Source organism: Cimex lectularius, unplaced genomic scaffold (genome assembly GCF_000648675.2).
Source record: "Cimex lectularius strain Harlan isolate CLEC.00 unplaced genomic scaffold, Clec_2.1 scaffold83, whole genome shotgun sequence".
Lineage (NCBI taxonomy): Eukaryota > Metazoa > Arthropoda > Insecta > Hemiptera > Cimicidae > Cimex > Cimex lectularius.
In genome coordinates, this window is record NW_019392748.1 from 752843 (window position 1) to 767643 (window position 14801).

The following is a 14801-nucleotide window of genomic DNA, read 5'->3' on the forward strand; positions in this document are numbered from 1 at the left end:
CAATAATGATCGGATTAACGACATACAGGAAAAAGATAATCATACTAAAAAATAAAAAGAACCTAAAACGTAGCGAAATCACCATTGCAGAGGATATGGAATTGAGCAAGAGAGAGAGAGAGAGAGAGAGAGAATTAGGGAGCAAATGCCAGAAATGAAGAAGGCCAGAGAGGAGGGAAAAATGGATTTTTTCATCTCAGATCGGCTAGTAATAAAAGAAAACCCGAAAAGGAAAAGAGAAATAACGAACTCACCAACCCCAATGAAGCAAAATGTAACAAAGAAAAAATATATGAAATTAGTAGGCCAAAAAAGTGAGAATCAAAATTCAATTAAGGCCTGTCTAAGTGAACAAACAGTAGATAAACTCACTTAGCAACGAATGGACAACATAGCTAAGGAAAGACCCGGAATTGAAAATGGAACAACACGCAAATAATTAAAAATTGTAAGGATAGAATAGTTTCCCAGAACGACTGGCCACTGAGGGAAACTGAGACCACATTCTCCCACTCCCAAACTCAAATTCAAGAACAAAAACAATTTAAAAATTGGAACATGAAATGTAAGATCGTTAAGAAATGAAGATAAACTGATAGAGCTAGAAAATGCAATGAATGACATAGATATCCTGGGAATATACGAGGTACGACTAGGAGAAGTAAAAATTTTAAAACTCAAATCAGGTTACACATTTGCATATTCAGGTAAACAATTTGGTACCCGTGAAGTTGGATTTCTAATGGGAAAAGGGAGAGGCCTAAATAGGGTCGGTTTATAAATGACTATGACATGGAAGAAGAAGATGAAGAAGAAGAAGAGGTAGAAGAGGAAGAAAGAGAAGGCAAAAAGAAGAAGAAGAAAAAATAAAAGAAAATCAATAATTTTTTTCTCTTTCAATTATGTACATATTATAAACCAATAAAAAAGACTAATTTATTTATTTTTACTGTAGGAACAGAAACATAAGAACCAGTAGGAAAAAAATATAAAATGCACAAGTTTAGAATGGTAAAATGCATGAAAACAGCATAGAAACAGTCACTTGTACTGTAGTATAGGGACATTTGAAAAAGTTAAAAAAATTAAGCCAATACAAAACTTTATACACATTTAAAAAAAAATAATAATTTACTCTTTTTACTGTTTACTCTACAATTTCATCACTTGTGCTGTACACAGACATACACACACAAACATAGCACACAGTAGGAAAAAATGTTAATATGTACATAATTTAGAATTGTAAAATGCATGAAAACATCATAGAAAGAGTGACTTGTACTGCAGAATAGGGGCATTTGAAACGGATTACAGTAGCGTAAAATAGAACGAAAAATAAAATTTTTATTATCTACGATTGGCGTTAATTAAATTACTTTGTTAGCTTTGACCATTTGACCGAGCGTAATTTAGCTTTTTCTGAAACCTACATCACACCAGACCGCATCTCACGATTTCCGAATAATCATCGACTAACGGTCACATATTCAATTACATTTTAATAATCCAATAATAATAATAATAAAAATTAATTAATTAAAGACCTAAGCATTATATAAAACCTAAGCATTATATAAAATTAATTGTATAAGATTTACGATATTTACAAGAAATCGAGTACCGGTATTAAAATGATAATAATAATTTTATTTATTATTATTTTATGAGAGTTTTATTTGTTTATTTTTTCTTGAAAGATCTCAGTTGGTACTGTCTGTCTTTATTTATCCGTGTAAAAGGAGGAAAAGATTGGCGTAGACATGTCTATTACCTGAAACCCACGTTCCGTTGAATTTGCCCGGAACGTATTCCCCCTCGACGAAGGACTTAAAGGATATTCCCTTCTTTGTCATTTTAAGAGGTTCCTGAGCCCTTAGAGGCGTTGACGTAGGCTTGAGGAAATAAAGTACTGCGGCGATGACGGAGAATACGAGGACGACTATGAGGACGAGTAGGGTCGTCCTCTTTTTCGACCCTTTCGACAGCAACTCCTGAAACCAAACAAAAAAAGATTTTTAAAATACTGTTATATTTGAAATGCTTACATTACAGATACATTTGAATTTGATTGTGACACGGGAATTTTGTTGATATGCCGTTAGGAGGGTGTTATTTCAAAGTTAACCGCCTTTTGTTAAACTGTGCATTGTGCATGTTGATGTACCTGTTTACCAACGCGTAACTTTTGTTCTTTCGAAGTCCTTTTCATTCCACTTACAATTAGCCACCTTTTAAAATCGGTATTTCACAGCTTGACGTCTGCCTGTCTTTTGTTTCATATACCATATATAGAAATATGTATTCCTTTTGTGTAAAGGGTTTCGAACAAAGAACGCTCGCCGGGTAAGTCTAATGTAAATAATTGACTCCCATCTTGCGGCGAAACGAATAATAAACGCAATGTGTACATCGTAACGCTTTGTGTTAATACTTATGGAAGAGTGAAGTAGGTTGTTAAAAAGTTCGGTAGCCTTTTTTTTTACTGTGTCCTTTATCCGCTAAACCTACGTATACAAACATAAAAACCAGAAAGAATAAATTTCCGCTTCAATTATTTATCCTATCTCACACCATATCTTTTAATCAAATCTTGCCAAGCTCTTGAATTATTTAAATTAAACCAAAATTAGGATTTAGTAGTGTATGTGGTCGCTCGCTACCTTTCTTCACCTCTCACTCTATATTTCGTCTTTCTAAAGATCTCATTGTCATCCTTATGCTTATTTCGTCAAGTAGTTTCACTACCTCTCACTTTTTCTCTAATATGATTCTATTTCTGTCCTACTCCCATCGTCTCCCAATCGTGTCTCTCATTCGCTTTTTTTTGTTTGTGTGAGTTTTTCGCTCTCTTCCCCCTCTCTCTTTCTCTCTCTTTCACTTTTTCACTTTTCCCTCTCTATCTCTATCTTTTTCTTACAGTTTTTCTATCTCTCCTTTTCTCCTTCTCTTTTACGGTCTGTTGCTCTCTCTCTCTTTTTCTCTCTTCTCTCTCTCTCTCTCTTATTCTTACACTTTTTATCTCTCTCTTTTTCTTGCTCTATCCATCTGTCTATCTCATTATCTCTCTCTATTTTTCTTTATTCTCAATCCTACTTTTTCACTATCTCTCTATCTATATTTCCATCTATCTACCTATCTATGTATTTACCTATCTTTTTTATCATTCCTTATATTCATTTCTATTTCTCTCAGTTTGTTTGCATGTTGTTTTCTCCTTTTCACTCTTTGCCTTTGTATCCCCATCTTGTGTCTCCCACAGTCTCTTTTTTTCGCTTTTTTTGTTGTTTGTGTGAGTCTCTCTCTTTCTCTCTTCTCTCTCTCTCTCCCCTCATTGTATGTATGTCTGTCATTCTCTCTCTTATTCTTACACTTTTTTATCTCTCTTTTTCTCTTGCTCTTTGACGGTCTGTCGCGCTCTCTCTATCCATCTATCTATCTCATTACCTCTCTCTATTTTTCTTTTTTTCTCAATCCTACTTTTTCACTATCACTCTATTTATATTTCTATCTATTTACCTATCTGTGTATTTACCTATCTCTTTTATCATTCCTTATATTCATTTCTATTTCTCTCAGTTTGTTTGCATGTTGTTTTCTCCTTTTCACTCTTTGCCTTTGTATCCCCATCTTGTGTCTCACACAATCCCTTTCTTCTTTTTGTTTGTGTGAGTCTCTTTCTCACTCTATATATCTGACTGAACGTCTGGTTTGCTGTCTGTCTTTCTCTTTTTTCTATCTTTCCTTCTCTCTCTCTCTCTCTCTCTCTCTCTCTCTCTCTCTCTGTTTTTATACTATTTTTATCGTTTTATCTCTTTGTTTTTCTCCTTTTGTCTTTTTGTCTTTCTCCCTGGCTGTCTGTCCCTCTCTCTCGGGCCGTTTGTCATTCACTCACTCACTCTTTCTTTGTTTACCTATTTTTGTTTTTCTTTCAATCTTTTTTTCTATATCTATCTTTATTTTTACTTTTTCTCCCTCCCTCTTTCTCTCTCTCTCCCGTCAATCTCTTTCTTCCTCTCTCTCCTTCTGTCTCTGAGATGAAATTAAGAAAGCCTCCAATACGGAAGAAATGAAAAAACTAACTTTATGTAAAACTACTAACAAAGAATGATTAATAATTGAATTTATTATATCTGTCAAGTATTCAAACTATTATAGTGCAATGTATGTTATTTTGCACAAATTTGTAAGTCCTTTTTAGAATTTGTTCCTTAATAGATTTATTACAGTTTTAATAAAGTGGTGAAAATTTCATTTTATACGTACGTAATCTAGTAAATTTTGTAATTATATAATTTTCTTTATTTATTGATTTGTTACAGTTAAATTAATGTAAATTTTTCTTTGGTTATTATTATTGTTTCACATTCAGATTAAATTTTCTATTTTTATTGTTTTGTTTTTTATTATTGTATATACATATGATCACCTTGAAGCGCATGTTTGTAAGTTCAAATTGTAAAATGTTTGTTAGTCAAATTGACCTAACTCTGCGAGATTTGTAAAAATAAATCATTTATCAAATCAAATCTCACACAGACATTTCATCCTTCCACTTCTTTTTCACTCCCTCGTTTTCATTTTTTTAAATATCCATACTTTTATTTTATTTTTTATCAGAACCGGATTAAACCCAAACCCAACGAAACATGATTCTAATTTGCGTTTTTAATGTCTTTTTCGTTGGCGACCAATAGAATTTCTGCAAAAAGAGAAAACTCACTTATCGAGGACGAAGCTTGGGTCACGTCTGACCAAGAACAACACTCTGACGGGAGATGATCAGTTTTGTCCAATCGCTGTCCAACGCTTCCAAATTGTTTTATAGCACCGTCTTTCTTTGCGGATTCTTCTGCCATTTCTTGGGCAGAAGAGGCTGAACTGTTTTGCAATTTGATTTTCAACGTGTACGTTGTATTGAATCGTCGGTCATTTTTCGACAGCCTTTCATCTTTGTAAACAAGAAAATGACCAAGGTTGCGCAACTCTTATTTGCTCCATTGGGTCGAAATAAATATTGTGCGTGAGGTAAAAAACTTAGAACCATTTGCGGTCTACCATAGGGATTCAAATTAATCTTGTCACACTAAATTAACCCGGTTTTTTTAACCCCTACTCGGCGAATTGGATGGAAGCTTAAAGCTTTAAATTAGGACTTAAGCCGGGCTTTTCGTACCAGAAAGGGCCTTCAGGGCTGGGAAGTGGCACTGAAAGTCGAACTCATTCTAGCCTTAAAAACAATTTTATTTTCTTAAGATTAAATATAACAATAAAATAGGAATTTTATACAAAGTTATTGTTTTCGACGCTTCCAGTAATGATTATTTGGAGATCGTGAGGTGCGATCTGGAGTGACGTAGGTTTTAGAAAAAATTTTCTTTATCGTGCCAACGTTCCGATCTTTATTGAGATCATCTTCAGAGCCTGGGTTATAAACATTGTTTAAATTTTACAGTTTAAATTTTTTCTAAAACCAGACCGCATCTCACGATCTCCAAATCATCATGACTGGAAGCGTCGAAAACAATAACTTTAATAAGCTAATGGCCACTAAACACCACACACGCTTCTAGTAATGTTGCTCGACTGAAGAACATAAGAAAAGACGAATAATCGTTAATTCGATTATCCTTTAGGTATGTCGGATGATGTGACAGGCATCTACCTAAGATGGCGTCAGTGATACCTGTCTGTCATAAAACGAGAAATACCAGCTCCGGAAATGTACACGGCTCAAAATTCTCCAGATGAAAGAAGCGATTCGAAATTATTAACTCCCGTACTTCGGGCTTTAATAAATCACATGGTGTCTTTCAGTCGCCTTGAATTGATTGAATAGACGATTGTTGAAGACGTTAGGGGCTGGCTGTAATCAGAAAGGCATTGTCTCTCTCATGACAGACAGCCCCTGTAATCAAACCTATCACCTCTCATCCGTCCTCAAAGGGTCTTTATTGCCGCGAAACACTCTAATGCGTCTCTTAATAATTACTCCCGCATTCCAGCCGAAAAAGGCCGGCAATTATTGACCATTATGGGATTTCTCTTCCGTCTCCATTTATCAACATTGTCGAAATTTTATTACGATTTTAGGCGATTTCTGAGATTTAAGGTTTGGAAGGCTTTGACCGCTTGAACCGTTAAGTGTCGAACATTTTAGAGCATCTCTCCAACCGGAATATGCGACAATTCACCTCTGGGTTAAAAAAGTATTATTACTATATAACATTCAATAAAAATCATGAATACATAGAGAAATTTTAACGATCAGTTTCAGTTCTTCACGGCGATAATGGTTTTTCAACACTCCGTCATTAATAAATCGCAACAAAACGATAATTTCTTACGCCGGATTCGGACTTAAAACACGTATCGACTGATAAGTACGTGATATTCACCATCTCGCCAATCATGCAGCGAAAATTGGCTCACATTACACAAACCAACGGGAAAGAGTAAAAAATTATATGTTTTACAAGTTTCCGACTATTTCGGAAATGCTAAGTTCCTGCACTCATTATCCTGGAGCTTATCGCTCTCTCTGGCTGTCAATCTCTCTCTCTCTCTCTCTCTCTCTCTCTCTCTCTCTCTCTTTAACTTTATCTATTTTTATCTCAATACTACTATTTCACACACACTCTATATCTATCTATCTACCTTTTTTAAATCAATTTTTATATTGTTTTTCTATCTTTCTCAGTTTGTTTTCGTGGTTCTATCTCTTTCTTTCTCTTCGCTTTGTATCCCCATCTTGTCTCTCCCACAATCTCTTTTTTCGCTTTTTTTTGTTTGCGTGAGTCTTTCTCTCTCTCTCTCTCTCTCTCTCTCTCTCTCTCTCTCTCTTTATCTATCTGTCTATCTATCTATCTATCTTTATAACTATCTATCTACCTGAGTGTCTATTTTTCTGTCTGTCTTTCCCTTTTCTCTAATACGTTTTTCTATCTCTCGTTTCTATCTTACTTTCTTCCCCTCCTTTTCTCTTTCCCCCTGGTTCTCCCTCTTTCTCTCCCCTTCTCTCTATCTCTCTCTCTCTCGCTCTCTCTCTCTATCTATCTATCTTCATAAATATCTATCTACCTGAGTGTCTATTTTTCTGTCTGACTTTCCCTTTTCTCTAATACCTTTTCCTATATTTCTGTTTCTCTCTTTCCTTCTTTCTCTCCCTTTCACTTTCTCCTTGGCTCTCTCTCTTTCTCTCCCCTTCTCTCTCTCTCTCTCTCTCTCTCTCTCTCTCTCTCTCTCTCTCTCTCTCTATCTATCTATCTTTATAACTATATATCTATCTGACTGAGTGTCTATTTTCTGTCTGTCTTTCCCTTTTCTCTAATACCTTTTCCTATCTTTCTGTTTCTCTCTTTCCTTCTTTCTCTCCTTTTCTCTTTCTCCCTGGCTTACTCTCTCTCTCTCTCTCTTTTATACGTTTTCTATTTTTCTTTATCTCTCTTTCTGCTGTATATCATCTCTCTCGCTGTTTGTCACTCTCTCTTTTTTCTTACTTAATTTTCTCTTTCTCTCTTCTATGTATCTTATTCATTTCACTCACTCAATTTTTTTTCTCTCTCTCTCTCTATCTATCTATCTGCCTATCTATCTATCTATCTTTATAACTATCTATCTACCTGAGTGTCTATTTTTCTGTCTGTCTTTCCATTTTCTTTAATACGTTTTTCTTTCTCTCTGTTCCTCTCTTTCCTTCTTTCCCTCCTTTTCTCTTTCTCCCTGGTTCTCCCTCTATCTCTCCCCTTCTCTCTACCTCTCTCTCTCTATCTATTTATCTATCTATCTATCTTTATAACTATCTATCTACCTGACTGGCTATTTTTCTGTCTGTCTTTACCTTATCTCTAATACCTTTTCCTATATTTCTGTTTCTCTCTTTCCTTCTTTCTCTTCATTTCACTTTCTCCCTGGCTCTCTCTCTCTCTCTCTCTCTTTTATATGTTTTCTATTTTTCTTTATCTCTCTTTCTGCTGAATATCATCTCTCTCGCTGTTTGTCACTCTCTCTCTTTTCTTACTTAATTTTCTCTTTCTCTCTTCTATGTATCTTATTCATATCACTCACTCAATATTTCTCTCTCTCTCTCTCTCAACTTTCATCTTTCCATTGCTTATTTATTTCACTCTTTCACTCCCATGATTTTAGAGTGTCAATATTATCGTCAAAAAACTTAAAACTTGAGTTCTTACACCATCTGCAGAAGATGCAAACTGACAATACGGCCAAAAATTAAAGCTATTAAACTCATAAAACGCCGAATCAACCTCGCGTTATGAAACGTATCAGGGGGCATTGCATTGCCCTAAAAGTTGCTTGGATTGACCCTCTATAACATTAAGATTAACAGAGCTAAAAGTCAATACTGTCTGACTTATAGCCGAGCTTATTCAACTGTATACCAGTCAAACATGGAGTTACAAACTTTCCTGGCAGAACATTGACCCGTTGAACATGATCGGCACTTGATCACTCACCGAGTCCGTCTACTTTCTCGTCGGATTAGATGCCACTCAAATGCATTTCGGATTACTCCAACCTCAGTGAGGAACTCACAGCCAACTTTAATATTTATTATGCTTGAATTTCACCTAATGTTCATTAGTTTTGTTTGTTATATACCCATAGTTATATATTAAAATAATGATTAGGGGTGAGGAAAATTGGAAAGAAAACACAGTTCCAGCTTTCAAAGAAGGCTTCCCCTTCATCACGACTTCAATTAATCATTTAAATAAATATGAATATATGCTGAGTGTTTTTAAAAATTTTTTGATTGGCTTCATATTTGTTCTTTTTGAAGGCTGATCAATAATTGTATCCGCAGTTTAACTGTTACGCCTTTTTTTGACCCAATTCTATTTTTTTTTGTTATTATTGTATAAGAAAGAAAAAACAAACAAATATTATGCCTTTTTTGTTTTTAATCAAATTGCCGGTGGGTAGTCAACCCGATAGAGCAGCCAAATTGAAGTCTTGTCCATTTATTTGAAAAAACGAGGTCGGGCGTTGTCATGGAGAAAAGCATTTTCTTCTTCATCATTAATGAAGTCCCTTTCTGTTTTTGACCGTATGGAAAAACAAATGCGATTGAAAACATGAATTCCAATGTTTATTGCTACGGGTTGTCAAATCTGCGTGTATCACTCCAGGGACGCAAAGTGGATCGTATCAGAATTCAAAAATAGAAATATCATGGTTTTCTGACGAGAAGAAATAACAAAAGGCAGTATATATTTGGAATTCGCGTGTCCGATATGGGCAGATGGGATTTCGCGTTGTAAATATTCAATATTGGGACAACAGCTGTCATCCGTGGAAATATTATTGCCGACTGGCGGAAAACTGTGCCCCCGTCAAAAAATCCGATTCCGGCAGGGAATATCAATTGAGCCGGGGATCATGAATCCGAAATGAGCCGGGGGCTGGACCGACAATGAAGGAGGTGATGTCCTCTAACGGTGTCGGTCCTCGTGAGTGACAAGAGTCGCAGTGGGACTCCTTTAACCCGGGGTTTAACAATCGAGTCGACATCCTTCTTCCATTGTTGCGTGTGCGATGTACGGCTTAGATTGCCATTCGTCTCGCGGTTCGGACATCGCCGATTTGCCGAGGGGACGGTTATTTTTCTCTTTCCAGGTCCGTACAGCTACAACGATTTTCCCCTTCATTTATTACGACTCCGTTGGGAGATAGCAGGAGGCAGGAGGAACTTTTGACAGGTATGTCTGTACTTTATCTAAAGTAAATGTTTGATGTTGAAATGAGGGAGGTCTGTGGATATGATGTTTACCTTCTCGGCAAGCTGCAACCGTTCCTAACTAATGATTCCAGGAGAAACCGAACTAGTTCAAACAGCGATGGAAACAATATTAATCTAAATTAACAAGTTAATTCCTCGGATTTTGTTTTGACAGGGTTTTAATGTTTGTAATTATCCTCTCGTGCAGAGAATTATCCCTTATCCAATAAATTATCATTTATTATATTAAATGGACTGATGAATAAATATAATTTATAGGCACAACCCAGTATATATGTAATATATTTATATTATACGATATGAAATGTCTGAAATGGTAAATTATTCCCTTTAAATTATAATACAATGTTCGTTCAGTACACATGCGTCATCATCATTTTGCCACGGACGGGCTGTTATCTATTACAATTACGGTCAGACATTTAAACACACGTTTTGGTAAAATTTATTATTTATTTCACTTCTTTTGCTATAAAATTTATAAAAATAAATACAATAAATAACAAGTGTACCTAAGTGAGACAAGAAAAATCTTACACCCAGACTTCAGTAAGAACGCTTAACGGCAGGATTCCCTTAGCAAAATAATTTATTTAAAAATGAACTTATATTTATACTTGTTAATACTTTTCTAGAACAGCATAAGCCAGACCTCCAAATCGCAGAAGAAGGATCAACCTAACCCGGCTTAGAATTGGCCGTATGCGGATGACACACTTACTTTTGAGCAAAGCCCGCATAGGCGTCCGGCATGCATCGAAAGTTGCTAAATGTGACCGAATTGAAGGGTGTCATTGGCTCTATATATGGAGAGAGTAGGAATGCCGCCCAATATAAGAATTGTACTAGAGCACGGCAGGGAATCTTTTGGTCCCCTGTTCCGATTTTTGGAGGAAATAGGGTTGTTTTATTATATGTAGTATTAACAGTATTGAGTAACTAATGTGTGCTGAAAGTGAATATATTTATTGGCTTGAATATCTAGTGCAAGAGGGCTGATGGCGGAATCAGGTTAGTTACGTAAAACGTGTAAAGGATGATGGAGGAATATCTAGCACTCCATCACCCTAATTGAGCGAAATATGTAAATATGAATGTAGAATCGAGGAACTGCAGTCATTGGGTGCTGAATTGATCTAGCTGTTGACGGCACCCGGAGCCCAACCTCGGTGGCTGGTCGAATAAGATCCAGGTCTTACCCTGGACTGCCAACACCCAGAGAGACCTGCGAGGTAACTTACAAAAGCAGGAATTGCCGTTGGGCTTCCAGAAGTGGTATGTTCCACTCTATACATGAACAGATTTGGGCTTATATTAATCCACATTCAAATCCACAAGCGTGAATATGCTCCAAGTGAACCTATTGTTTGAGGAGTTTAACCAACAGTCTTTCGTAGTCAAACAGATTTTTTTAAAAGCTAAATGTATTTATAGCCAAGGTTCGAATCCCGCTCGTGACACTAGTTTGTCTTCTCAACCGTCTTTGCACAAAATTAGAAATAGTAATTAATAATAAACAGATAACCAATTCAATAATAAATGTATTTACTCCGATTTTATTGAAATGCACAAATCCTAAAGCAAAATTATAAGAATGGTGGTAAAATTTGGTAGAAAACCCTAGGTCAATGGTTAAGGATGGTTATGGATGATTCGATGAACATTTTAAATATAAGACAATTAATTAAGGTTTTTAGTTGAGATGAAAAAATAGCTAATGGCACGAGAGGGATTCGAACCCATTTGAATTGAATGAAATTGAAAAATGGCAAAAGGAGGGAAAACTCAAAAGGTGGGGTTGAGATGGGGAGTTGATGTCCGAGTGGATCGAGGTCACGATAGCTCAGGTGGTAGAGCAGCGGCGTATCTAGCAGAAGGTCGTGGGTTCGAATCCCTCTCGTGCCATTAGCTTTTTTTCATCTCAACTAAAAACCTTAATTAATTGTCTTGTATTAATTGGTCAAACGGACCACGAAAATAGTGAATTAATTTTAAATATATCCGACAAATTTTTAATTGGCCTAATTTATTTGGTTTCTAATAAAACGTGAAAACATTAAAAACATTCAGGAGTTGAAAATCTAGGCAATATATAAAGTATATTAAAAAGAAAACTCAATTATTTAAAACAGAATTTAAAAATACACAAAGTAGTGTTTTGTTAGTACAAAATAAAAGTTTAACAAAACTTCCAGTAGTTGAAAATTTAGGCAACGTTAATGAAGGCGAGTTAATGAAAAATTCACTAATTTCGAGGTCCGCTTGACCAATTAATATATTACAATTAATTAAGGTTTTTAGTTGGGATAAAAACTCAAAAGGTGGGGTTGAGATAGGAAGTGGATGTCCGAGTGGATCGAGGTCACGATAGTTCAATTGGTAGAGCAGCGGCGTATCTAGCCGAAGATCATGGGTTCGAATCCCGCTCGTGCCATTGACTTTTTTATCCCAACTGAAAACCTTAATTAATGAAAAATGTTGACGAATTTACACCCATCATCAGCATCTGTTGTAACATGTCCTTTTCTAATTTTTGATTCATGATTATCCAGGTTATTCCCTTTATCAAAAAATTATAAAGGACATCTTACAACAGATGCTGATGATGAGTGTAAATTCCCGAACATCCAACAAATTAAATATAAAAATAAAACCAAAAATTTATAAAAAAAACCCACATAGAATAGATGAAAAAAAACAACATAGGTTTAAAGAAAGACAAGTCTGGATGCTATACGGTTAAGGCGTTAAATTACTCCTCGGCACTACATGAAAATAACCCACATTACACAAGATAAATCCTAGTTTCTCACAGTTTTCGCTGATTTTCTATCTTCCCAAGAAAATCAATATAAATGATCATTCTCAATCTCCAATTCGCTTTCAGATTCTTCAAGTTCCACAGCATTGATAACCCAGAAGACAAATGAACGTTATTTAATGTAAGAAGTATGATAAATATTGACTGACGTATTAATAAAATATGCAGATTCGATTGGAAAAATATGTCCCATTTTGCGTTACAGTCAGTAAATCGGATATCCGCCATATCGAAGGACGAGGTTGATAAAACGGCGTAATTTGCTGAAATCGGTCATTGGCTGAAACATAACAAGCTGGTACTGGCATAAATTGATTATTTTCTTTCTGTTTTCGCTGATTTTCTATTTTCCCAAGAAAATCAATATAAATATAATAGACCGCTCACAATCTCAGATTCGTTTTCGGATTCTTCAAGTCCAACAGCAGAGATAGCCCAGAAGTCAAATGAAAGACATTTAATGCAAGAATTATGATAAATATTGACCGATCTATAAATAAAATATGCAGATTCGAAGGGAAAAAAATGTTCGCTTTTATGTACGGTTAGTAAATCGGATAACCGACTTATTAAAAAAAAGGTTGATGAAACGGCATAATTTGCTGAATTTCGTCATTAGCCGAAACATAATAAGTATTGGCATAAATTTATTTTCTTTAAAATTTTCAGAAGTGGTTTAGGTTCAAATGGAAAGATTTTCGTTGTATAAATGAAGTTGCAGCGGCGAACGCGTCTTGCTCTGTCATTTCGTCCTAGTCGTTTCGACAAATATTAGCCATTCATTGTTTACCCAATGCCGTCCTTCGTCAAATCCTGGATATTTACCTCGCCGTGTACACAGACCAACCGGAGTCACAATTAAAAGAAAATAACAGGCCGGGGGAAATAAGCGAATCCCTTGCCGGCCGTGGTTTACTTGACAGCGGCGACCGGTGTCCGTTCGATTAATTGCGTCCGCATTCAAGTTTAGGTTTCCTCACAATGTGCCGATTACAATGGAGACAGGATTGATTCTGCCCAGGCAATTATCTTGTGTAATTGTCCTCCTCACAGTCCTACGAACTGCGCTAATCGGATCCGTTTCATGCCGTGTTGCCTTTGAATAGGCCAATCTAGTCATGCACAGTTTGGCTTTAAAAACATAAGAAGGGGTTTGGCTTAATTAACAGACTGACGAGCTTAAGAACTGTTTTACACTATCATAATCTTCGATTTTACGTTTAAAAACAGAATATATGTTTTTTTCTTCATTTATTTGTATCGACAACTGTACATACATAGTATACAACCAGCAGATTGGATAATTTATGTTTGTGACATTACGGGCGTAATAGAGAAAGCTACCCATTGGCAGCCGCTCTGGATTAATAAAATGATATCATTTAAGAGGTCTCTCATCCATATTCTTTTCAGACGTTTACGTGGTAATTGTGGGTTGCGGAGTAATCGTATTGTGTGTTAGTGAGATTTTGTAATTTACTATGAAAACGTCTGTAATATGTTCTGATGGGTGAAAAAACTGTTGGCATGTGAAGTGTGCCATTGTTCACATAAAAACGGGCAGAAACAATAATTAGTCTTAAAATTTTGGATTGAAAGCTTTGTAATCTTTGAATATTGGAATATTTGGCCGATCCATAAGCTTGGCACCCGTTCATCAAAATAGGTTTGAGTACGTGTATGTCGAAAGTTTTGGTTTCAATGGTGATTTTGATTGTCGGTTGAGTAGGTAATAAAGCATTTAATATCGTTTGTTGAGTACCTTTTTTTAAATCATGGATTCTAAGTTAGTCTTCTATCAAATGTAAGTCCTAAATAGTTAATTTTGTCGGATTGAGGAACAGGTTCATTGTATAAGTATATGCTAGGACAAGTCTCACGATGTAAAGGTGATATATTGTGACTTTGAGGGGTTTAACTTTATTTTTCAAAGATTACTCCATTTTTCAATTAATGATATGTGGTTTTGTAACATAAGTGAAGCTTGTGTAGAAGAGATGACTTGTTAATATGAGGATGTCATGTACGTATGTGGGGCGGTGAGTGTATTCCCATTTGTGGGCATATCAGAAGTAAAAATTGTGTACAACAGCGGAGCGAGTATTGACCCTTGTCGCACACCTGCAAGAACTTCTTCCATCTCAGAAGTCTTCGTACCACGGTTTACCGCGAAAAATCTCTCCTTAAGGTATAATCAGATAATAGGTCTGGGTTAAA

At 35.7% G+C, this 14801-nt stretch overlaps 1 protein-coding gene across 4 annotated transcripts in view; it reads right to left on the bottom strand.

Annotated features, from left to right (window-relative positions):
- Nucleotides 1–14801, bottom strand: part of LOC106665659 (venom dipeptidyl peptidase 4) — a 201546-nt gene that overhangs the window by 6349 nt on the left and 180396 nt on the right. For all 4 annotated transcript variants that reach the window (XM_014392247.2, XM_014392245.2, XM_014392246.2 and 1 more), the window contains exon 2: nucleotides 1775–1994. In XM_014392247.2, the coding sequence (XP_014247733.1) occupies nucleotides 1775–1994 (220 nt within the window). The remainder of the gene's footprint in view (nucleotides 1–1774; nucleotides 1995–14801) is intronic.